The following is an 11,096-nucleotide window of genomic DNA, read 5'->3' as shown; positions in this document are numbered from 1 at the left end:
CTGCCCCTGCACAGTGGCCATCCGATAGAAAAGCACACCCGGGGTACCATCTTATTGGGAGTCCCCTTAAATGCCTTTGTGGGGCCCATAATCTATTTAAAGGTGCAAATTTTGGTGTACAAATTTAGGATAAACTTTTATATATAATATACATTATCACAAATATACATAAGAATATTTTTTTACTATCGCAACCTTAAATTTTTACGAGTTATGTTATTCAAACAAAAAAATTCCAAAACCACAATTTATAAATCACACTGTATATATAAATAAAAAAATATCATCAGTTCTGAAATATCTTCTTTTATATATAAAAATATAAACAAATATTTATACGGAATTTCGAATAGCTGAAATTTACGATTCTCCACCCCAAATAATTTAACAATAGTATCGTATTGTATGCCCACTGTATGTGCACTTAGTTCGCTGTGTATCTACTGGGACAGGGCTTTTCGGTTCGAGTTCTGGGCCCGGGCAGCGAATTGTATATAATTAGCGCATTTATTGACTAACTGCCGCTTGCAACACAAAATGTTCGTAGCAACAAGAGTAGACGAGTGATAGGAGGAAAGTACAATAATTACTTGGCTTACTGGCCCTCCCAAGTATACGGGTTTTTGTTGCCATATATTCGACGGTTTTAGGTGGAACCTGATAATACCTATATACACGATGCACAGTCATGCGATTTCGATTGACAAATGTGCGTGTGCTGCAATTTTCCACCGACTAAGTCAGCCCCAAAATCCTACTGCCCCGCACCCACTCTATAAGGTGTGGTTGCATCCCTTTCTGGCCTTTCGCACCCGTCTCTTTCCTATCTTTCTAATAGTACAAACATTGCTGGCTTTTCGATTTTAATTTCTTAATTGAATTTGTTTGGGGCGCAAGTACTAATACATATGTAGTGGTATACATGTGTTTGTGAGAGAACGCTGTCCGCCATGTTTGTTTAATTGTTTAATTAAATTAAATGCCCTGACTGCAACTCTTGCATACCCTGGCACTTTGTAACGGTCGCATCCGCAGATATATCGCTAGAAACGCTCATAGGTGCCATATTTTCAGGTAAATATATAAACAAACGATGCATGCCTATATACGTATGTATATCTATATCATCGCCTCGGCTATATGCAACAGATGTTAGTGCATGTCGGGCTGGGGACTTTCATAACTTACCAATTCGTGCGCCGTTTTCTTATTTCTTATGTCATGCGCACCGCGCCGTTTTAAAGGGTACAGATACATTTACAAATACAGATGCAGATACACACACGCGGATGCACTGGCATACACCGAAGCTTATATAGTGGCAAATATATAGTCCCATATGTATAACTGCCCGACCGATACACACACAGCCATGGCTTGCACTTCCACAGGCACAGTGACCACCGACAGTATGTGACCATGTTTCCTGCGAGGAGGAAAGGAAACGATTCTCTCATTAGCACTGTGGGGAAATTGTGGGGCAATTACATCTAACGAGTGAATTTCGTTAGAGCTGGAAAGAAAAACGGAAAATACAGTAAATAGAGTTCAGATAGTTCCCATCTCATCTGGTAGATAAAATTAAAGGCCAATCGGAATGGTAATTCATTTCTTAAAGTAAATTTATATACTTTAAGAAATTAAAAATTAATAAATTGGAAAATAATTGCCTATTTGCCTGTTTACAAATGAAATTCTTTAAATAATGAGATTATTTGCGGTGCAACGGATTTTTGGGAAGGTATTACATAATCTAAAGAGTAAATTGGGAAAGCAAGTGTATTTTTTATTTATGTTGTTTTTCATATTTGCAATTGATTGTTAAGTCATTTATGTGATGCAATTATAAACAAATATTTCAAATAGTAAAAGAAAAAGCGATACGTTGACAATAGCTCTTTAAAAATTTATTTTTATTTAAGTTTTTGAAAAATAAACCTTTCAACTGTTGTAATTGATTTTTTTTTATATTGGCATTTTAGATAAACTAACCTTTTTGCAAGAGATTAAAGACACCTCCGTCTAAAAAATTTGCATTAACTAAATTGTTGGATTTTTAAAGCAATAAATCATTAGAAGCGGAATATCAAGTATACGTCAAGTATGACAAATTTCGTCAAAGTGTCCAATTGCTACTAAAAATAGCTAAAGCTGAGCTCAGTAGCGCTCGAAATTGGTTGCTCGGCTATAAACCAGATTTAAATGCACACACGTATTTATATCTCGGGCGAGAGTACATATTTCTGTATAGTACTTGCTGTCGGACCGAGCTTATAGCGCATCTATTATAGAATGTGTATACTTTGGGGAAAACTGTGTCAGAGTGGGAGGGCAACATTTCGCCAGCACTGTGTAGGTAGCTGCTGATTCGGCTGCTGCTGCAACAACCGCCCTTTCCCTTTCCCCGTTTCGCAGCGCATGACTGTAGTAGGTGACCTTGACAGTGAACTTGAAATACATGCCACAAGGATTCGCTTTCGGGTGCGTTTGTGTGTGTGTGTGCGAAACGCTGTGGAATGGAACGGAGAACGAAGAACGGAGAGAGAGCGAGAGCAAGAGAGAGAGAAAGCTTTTACAAAAACCCAACTGAAAGTGCAGCTGTGTGAGGGTGGTGAATTGGCTGTATACCAGTATATAGCTGGCGTGAATCATCGCTACTTGCGACGAGTTGTCTGCAGTCGATGTTTGTGAAATATGTGCCAGAAATTTCGCTTTCTTGTTTCGCCGTTTTGCAGGGGAAATAAGAAATAGAGAGCGTAGGGTAGCTTTATGCAACGGTAAAGCTAATGGCGACCATATGTTGGCTGTTGCACTGGACGGACGGACAAGTGTGCCAAATGGTTCACATTTACATTTACATGTACATTCCCATTTCGATTTCGATTTCATTTGCTATTTTCTGGCTTTCCCCTAGCCTGCAGCGACTTTGATATTGTGCATTCAACTTTGACATTTGTTCGGGGTTTTATAGCGCTTTTGTCGGGGGTGGATGATTTTATGTATGTGCTGACGCTGACCCTTCAATTACTTCCCCTGACGAAAGCATTGCACATTTCCTGGAAGCTGGCTTAAAAACATTTACAGCTTGGCAACATGGCGTATGGGCAATGTCGAGGTATTTTCTCAAAATGAAATTTTCATTAAAGCAGGGATAACTCTGACCCAGTTCCATTTTAATACCAAAGCTAATTATAATTCTCAACTTAAATTAAATTAAATGAGACCCCAAAAATGGCTACCGACTTACCAGACTTTGAAAATTTAAAAGGCGATTAATCAAGATGTAAAATGTTATTTTCAAAACCAATTAACACGAATACTCACCCACAACCGCTAGCATACACACACCTTTAACCCAAATAAACACAGGAAAATGCTGTTGTTAAACTTATAAAATAGAAAACGGAAAAAACGGTGAAACTGAAATTTGTATCTGTGCGATAATGAATATATATGCAAGCTGAGATAGAAAGATGCAAACGTAGGCAGAAAACATGCGATATAAGCTGTTAGTACACATAAAAAAAAAATGTATAATATTTCCTTTGTTGGTTTTTTTGTGCCGTGTTAAACAACAAACAAAATATAATTTGGCTATAATATAGATAGATTTGTATAAATAAAATATTTTTGTGAATTACAGATAGATGAAGGAACGTGAAATACTTTTCCAAAATCAGGTAGAATATGAGTTGAATAAAATTGCTAGTATTGAATTATCTAAATTACGATAAAGCTTGTGCTTGTCAAAAATAAATTTTAAAAATGTTTCTCCTTGTGTAAATAAAAATGGAAATGTTTATGTAGGTACCTGTATAGTTTTTAGATGGATTAATTCGGAGGCAAGAGGATCTAAGAACATGAAATTGCATTTGAAAATTCAATTTATTTTTGGTAGTTTTCCATTTTTGCCAAAAGAGAAAGAGAGAGGGAGAGAGCGCATCACATGAGTGATTTGTATGTGTATGGGGTAACCTTGAGATTGTTAGTTGCCCGCTGGAGAGAGATAGCCTGCTGCAGAGGAAGAAGGAGAAAGAGATAGCGCGAGAGAGGGGGAAATGCAGTTGCAAATTGCGCCTGTGTGCGTGCAAACTTTTCGCTTTGGCACATTTCTTTGCGACGTCTGGCCATCTCGCTCACACACACTCGCCATATCCCTCGCCTAGCATCTTGTTTTTGTTGTTTGTTTTTCGCTCGGTGTTTGTTTTTTCCCTTTACTTTTTCGCTTTTCGAGCGCAAATGCAATTCACGTTCAAGGCCACATATAAGTATATATACATACATATACATGACCCGATGTGTGTTTGTATGTCAGTTGTCAACTATATTTTCAGTACAGCCACAGATACAGATACACATACCAGGCACAGATACACAACACAAGTGCAAGTGCACACAATCAATAAATTGCAACTTCTCAGTTTTATCTCTCTTCCGTTTCTTTATTTTTTTTTGTATTTCTTGCCGCTTTGTCTTCGTCTTATCGCCGCTTGGTTTCCACTTCGTGTTTGCCAAACATTAAAGAAAATAATCAAAGGGTAAACGGAAAGAATTTCAACCAAGCGCATTTCCTAATAAAAATAAGCAAAATTGCACAATTTGGAGAATATTTTTCAATTTTTTTTCTCCTTTTAAAACATTAATTGACACTCAATCAAAGTTTTCAATGCCATTAGTTTTGCTGTTACCCCATTTATGATAAGATACTGCAATCGCTGTATAAAGATTTAAATGCATAATTTTCCACCCCACTGCATCATTTATTGCACCCAAGAGTCGAGTCATATTGCTCATCTCCGCCCCCTTCATGACCCCCTCTTGTATTATATAAATTGCTGTCAAATGGCAATGAGAATGCCATGCAATCAAGCGTAAACTATACAGAAATACCAATTATGGAAGACGTTAAAACGTGTGGGTTAAGTGGAATTTTTCTTATCATAATAATACTGGAGAGCTGATCCTAGGCATTTTTAGATCGACATAAGCTTCGTTATGTGATATTTTTATAATTTGTATTATAAAGAAAATATCTCAACCTAAAAACATGTTATTTCGATTTAGTGACGCATAATTATATTTAAACACATTACAAAATATAAATCATATTTTGTTTATTTATGTTAGCATGAGTACTTATTAAGAGAATTATAAATTTTTGTAAGATATATTTTAATTTTTTTTTTACCCTTGCAGAGGATAATAATTTTGCAACGCAGTGAAGGAGACATTTCCAACCCAATAAATTATATATATTCTTGATCAACATCAACAGGAGAGTCGATCTAGCCATGACCGTATGTCCGTCCGTTTATACGCAAACTATTCCCTCAGTTTTAATTTGTTTTAATTGTCTTAATTGTTTCTATGCTGTCGCCAAACTATCTTGCTGGGACATGTGAACCTAATTGTGGTATAATGATCTTAAAATGATTTTGCTTTGTTTTGTCCTCTGAAAGCTTTGGTTAAAATGTATTAGTTACTTCATACTAATCCCTGCGTTGTACTCCAAAACAATGAATGACGCATTCCAGTGACATGGAATGTTTCATGTAAATAATTTGCACTTGTATGGAAAATATTGCGTTGCGCTTTAATTCGAGCGTTAATTTAAATTGCATTACTAACAAATAAAGCGAATTTTCATTGCTACTAATTTTGTAATTATGCGCGTCAAATTAAAGTTTAATTGGGGATTTCAGTAACTGCGCTTTGCATTTACCCCGGAAAATGGGTCAAGGAAACTCCTCCCTTCTTGCCATATGGATAGCGAACACGGAAAATGTTTTAGGCAGGCGCCGTTGGAATGCAAACATCACTCGATGATGAGAATTGCTATTTGGGGGGCAAGGTCACGGCTGTGTGTGGTCGCTCTCTCTTTTTTCTCTTGCATATGAATGCACCCACCCAGTTTTCCGGGCGTGAACTGGGCATGGGCGTGGTCGTGTTCGTGGGCGTGGGCAGATGCAGCAGCCGCAGCTGGAGTTGGCTTGGCATTTTGCAAAGGCATTGACGTGGGCCAGTCCAAGTGACCCATATGCGTCACGCCCGTCGACTTCCTGGGCGCTCTTGCCATGCAAAACCACTGTTCTTGGCCATGTTCTCGGGTTGTCGGTCTCTCGGTTTCTCGATTTCTCGGCTTCCTGTCTTCGATGGCTCTGACTTGACGGCCACTCGCCGCTAATTGCATCCTGCGGCGCTTGTCGGATGCATACGAAATGCCATTTGCACAGCATATGATTTAATATGATCTAATCCTTAGTAAGCCGCACCAGATTTGACCAGCTGTTGGCATGTTCTACCCACTTTAAAAAGTTTTCCCTTTGAAATTTGCGAATTTATTGAAGGCTGACAAGACTTTAAATGCATTAGTCAGCAAATGCAACTCGCTTGTCAATAGTGAGGTTGCCTTTAAAAATGCATCTGTGTTGTCCCAAATAGAGTAAGTTTAAAAATTTTAAAAAGTAGAAATAGTTTGATCGGATATATTTTTTCTGATGAAAAAAATTTATTTTTGGTCAATACAAATTACAATCTTTTGTTCAGAAAATAAATTAACTTGGCTTATAAGTTGCTAAATGAGTTAAGCCTAGCTAGTGCTTAATCAAAAAAGCTTTTTGAGGATAAAATATAAAATGTTGGTTATTCCAGGCTTTAAAATTTAAGCATTCTTAAGTAATCAATATTAGTTATTAAAAATAGTGTTTTATAATATTTTAAAAATCAGAAACAAAGTTTTGCCTTCTTTGTTTGTATATTTTTATTACTCATCAATTATTGTTTGAATTAAAAAAAAATCATATAATATTGTTTATTAAAAACATATTTTGTTAATTTGTTTCCCTATTTTTATTTTACCTTAGGATCTTGATTAGTTCTTTATTTGCCAGCAGGGGGCGCTGCTGAAAGCTTACCCACAAGCTCACTCAATAAACGAACCTTTTTAAATAGGGGTGAAATGAGAGCTTTTCTTTCTTCCCTTGCAACAAGAACCTACCCCGATATATAAGTTTAAATCGTATATGTTTAAAACAATTAATCTATGAAATCGTTTAAAATAACTGTATATTGGAGCTAAATAATACTGTATTACCTGCAACAGAAAAAAGATTTTCTGCAAAGTTTCACATAAAATTAACATAAAATCTTGTAGTCTTAAGATTACTTTATTTCACTACAAAAACCATAATTTCGTTTAAAGCTAAGTTTTGAAATTTTCGTTAAGGGCCACCCCATTTCGAGAGCTTTGATATTTTATGGTATTTTTCTACTAAAATAGTATGCCATTTTTAGTTACAGACTCATAATTTCGTAACAGCTTCTTGCCAAAAAATAATGTTTTGATTCCAAAATATCTGCCTAATAAATAATTTTATTTAAGCAATGTGAATAAATGCATAGAATGTGGAGGAAGTTTGGCCAAGAAGCAGCAGAGAAAGCGGAGAGGAGGAAATACTAGAAATTTCATCGCTTCCCACCTATAAACTTTCATTTAGGGGAAAAAGGAGCACTAACGTCACCCACACCCACATTAGATCACGCATACGCACCGTGGGCTGCTGTTTGACAGGCAAAATCACAGCGTGATTGAAAAATTGCCATTGAAATTGCTCAGCCATTTCCGCAAGTCAAGACCATTGGTAAAACAAACAGATGAATGGACAAGCCGATAATCAAAATGATACCCGACCGACCGAGTGCGATTGTCAGTTGAGTGGGATTCAAATTGAAATTGTGACAGTTCCGCCGGGGGAAAACTGACCACATGTCAATGCAAAGCAACTTCAAAGCGACGAAATGACGGACGTGATGGGTGTAGTGGGCGGGGTCGGGGGCATGGTCGGGGGCAGGGGCGTAAATGCAGGCTAATGGCAGGTAATTGAGGCAACAATTTTGCATTCGCATAACTGGCAAATGAACAAACCGTTGCCGTTCTGTGTGAGCCAATTTAATTGGGCGAGAATTCATAAGCGAAATAGTTTGCCAAATGGGGTGGTTATTGAAAAGGTTATTTGAATGCCAAATGACAATTAGTATATGTCGTTTGCCCGGGCCAAAGGACATCCCATTCTGCTGACAAGTTGGGCTGCTTTAGCAAATCAATTGTGGCCCACACAATCGACTGTCCACGTGAGAAATAGTTAATGACCAAAGCCGAGAAGTTTTTGACCCCTCAAAACAGCAATTGAACTCGGAATTCGCAATGCAGTGCATTGAGAAAAATAAATATAACTTAAATTAGCATTGCATAAAACAATTCCATATTTATCGTGCCAAAAGTTGTTTAAGTTCCTGAAAAAACTAAAAGATTAATAGACTTTTTTTTTTAAATATAAGTAATTAAAGACCCAATTTAAATGTTATCTTTCGACATGGTTTGATTACTTAATTTAGAAAAGAATAAAATAATAAAAATAAATATAACTTAAGTTGGCTTACCAGACATTTCCCAATTACCTGTAAATAGTAAAAGTGGTTAAACTTTAAAATAGATCATGCTCATTTTTTTATAATTTTAGGGATTTCAGAAATGTGTTAACTCTAAAAGGGGAGCGACATTTTTTCTTGATATCGTCACCTTAATTAGATACCCTGTAATTTATTTACTAATCCTGACCAACGTCTGGAAAATTAAACCTGTATGAGATAATTTTTAAAGGATTTGTTGTGTTTTTCTCTTGTGACAGTTTTTTTAAAGGGGTTCTTATTTATTACAAATTTTGAAAAATAACCAAGACACTGGTGTACGCAGTATCCCATTTTAAAATCATGGTGTTGATAACTTCAATAACTCATGAATAAAATATTAAACAATTCTTATTATTCAAGTATTGAAATAATTGTTCCACTTTATTTTTTTCTCCATGTGTTTTTGCATTAGTTGGCATGCCAATTAGTGCATTTATAATTCATGACGTGGGTTAATTGCTACACTTAAGCCCAACTAAACGACCAACGATTGGGGGCTGTAAGACCTTTAAGACGCAACCAAACCTTATCACGAAGAACAGATAGCAGATAGAGTTGTTTATGATTAGGCTCTCTGGCTGTGAATCAGTTTAAGATACAGCTCGGCGATGGTAACGACACAGCGGATCAAAGAATTCTGCCAAACAGTTCGGCTGAAATCAACACAGGTGTTTATTGTGGCCGGGACATGTTTGTTAACTTTGCTGGTCACATTGGTCTGCATTGGACTGATGACCAGGTACGAGGTGGAGAACGAGGTGGCCAACGTGGCGGATGTGGACTATTGGAAGGACAAGGTGGCTTCCACGCAGAAGATCTGGTACGACAAGGGCATTGAGGAGCTCAACGAGGCGCTGAGATCGCCTTCGGCTCCAAATTATCCCAGAAACGTAAGGATATTTCTGGTTCAAGGTATAGATGGCGCAGACTTAGCGGCATATAGATTTCCCGCCAGAGACTTAAGTCAGGGAAATACGAACTTTGCTTGGGACTACTTTCCACATTTGGCTCGCTTGAAAAACAGCTGCAGTCAGCAGATTCCCTGTCAAGTGGGCAGTGTTCCCAGGGCTTTGTGGTCGGGAATACCTTTGGATAGAGTGCCCCGATTTCAGCCAGATTGTAGGGAGTCAATCAACGAAACGGATACCCCGCTAAGTGTTCTTCGCCAGGCTCAATTAGTTGGCCTTCGAACGGGTTTTGTGACCACCCAAAGGATTACAGGATCCACGGGGGCAGCTCTTGGAAACACCAACAGTAACTACGAATGCGATGAAAGAATGCCTCTGGGCTACTCAAAATCCGGTTGCCAGGATATAGCACGTCAGCTGATCTCTGGTGAGACTGGTAGATCTCTCAACGTAATAATCGGAGGCGGCAGGCAAATGCTAAATAGTCTGGTTCCCAAAACCAATTCGGATCCTGTGGATGAACTGCTCTGCGACTCCAGCGATGGACGCAACCTGCTCAAGGAGTGGAGAAACCACAAGCTCGAGGAGAGCAAAATCAGTCCAATAAAATTTGAATTCCTTCAGCGAACCGATGAACTGGAGTCCTTGAATGCCAGCAACTTTGACTTTCTATTCGGTGTGATGGCCAATGGAGATTTGAGTGGGAATGCCAAGGCCCCAAGTCTGAAATTAATGGTGGAAAGATCACTACAAGTTCTGAAAAAGCGTGGACAAGGCTATCTACTGATAGTGGAACAGTTTATTAAGTCGGACATGGACAAAAGAATGCAACTACAGATTCTGAACGAAACACTGGTTAACCTTCAGCCAGATCGAGATACTCTAACTCTAGTTCTCATGACCAATGCCATCTATCCAAAACCGATCCTTGATGTCAGCGAAGAAACTGAGACAATTATTCACCTGGCGGATACTTTCAATGAGGCGGAATTTCAAATCCAACAGAGACTACATCAAATGCCTTCGGAGAGCTTACTTTTTGCCCAAGGTAGGTTATTTCCTGTAATTTCGGTTAGAAATATCGTTTCAAGCTACCTTTTAATATTTTGCAGGACCCAAGTCTTCCATATTTCATGGTGTTCAAAAGGAATCGTTTCTGGCACATGCTATATCCCACGTCCTTAGCAGGAGTAAAACTAATCCTTAACACATATTTTTTCCTTGGAAAGAACAATCTTTGAAAGAATTGCACAATTCTTAAGTATATTGATAGTTTTCCAAATTTAATTTATTGATTATTCTGTGGACCACACTTTATTAAATGATTGGTAAAATAAATAATGGATGTGAAGAAGGCTGCAAAAAAATCGATACTAGAAAAAATTGTTGAACGTAAGATACAATTAAAAAAAATAATTCAAATTTATAATTTAGGTTAAAGTGAAAAAAATCAAAATTTTACAAAAATAAAAATGGAAAAAGAAGTCATCATTATAAACTGAAACAAAACTATGTATGTAAAAATAAAAATGGAAAAAGAAGTCATCATTATAAACTGAAACAAAACTATGTATATCGTTCTTCCCTATAAAAAAGCGAAGTTTACTAGTAAAGTACACTTAAAACTAGAAATTAAAAACTGAATCCAGCAGAGAAATGATTCATTTAATAAAGTAAAATATTTTTTTTAATATTCAGTACTAGTTTAACTAGTTTGTT

At 37.2% G+C, this 11,096-nt stretch overlaps 1 protein-coding gene across 2 annotated transcripts; it reads left to right on the top strand.

The window, feature by feature from the left end:
- Positions 1-10,620, top strand: LOC108052168 (alkaline phosphatase, tissue-nonspecific isozyme). 2 transcript variants are annotated; one of them, XM_044459092.1, is made up of 3 exons: positions 1-102; positions 8,882-10,425; positions 10,490-10,620. In XM_044459092.1, the coding sequence occupies exons 2-3, from the start codon at positions 9,078-9,080 to the stop codon at positions 10,582-10,584; spliced, it is 1,443 nt and encodes a 480-aa protein (XP_044315027.1). In that variant the 5' UTR covers positions 1-102; positions 8,882-9,077; the 3' UTR covers positions 10,585-10,620. The 2 variants fall into 2 exon arrangements, with proteins under 2 accessions (XP_044315027.1, XP_044315026.1); XM_044459091.1 differs by lacking the exon at positions 1-102 and adding an exon at positions 1,023-1,074.
- Positions 10,621-11,096: the final 476 nt, after the last annotated feature.

This window comes from Drosophila rhopaloa, unplaced genomic scaffold (genome assembly GCF_018152115.1).
Source record: "Drosophila rhopaloa isolate 14029-0021.01 unplaced genomic scaffold, ASM1815211v1 contig_178, whole genome shotgun sequence".
Taxonomy (NCBI): Eukaryota; Metazoa; Arthropoda; class Insecta; order Diptera; family Drosophilidae; genus Drosophila; species Drosophila rhopaloa.
This window is presented reverse-complemented; position numbering and strand designations above follow the sequence as displayed.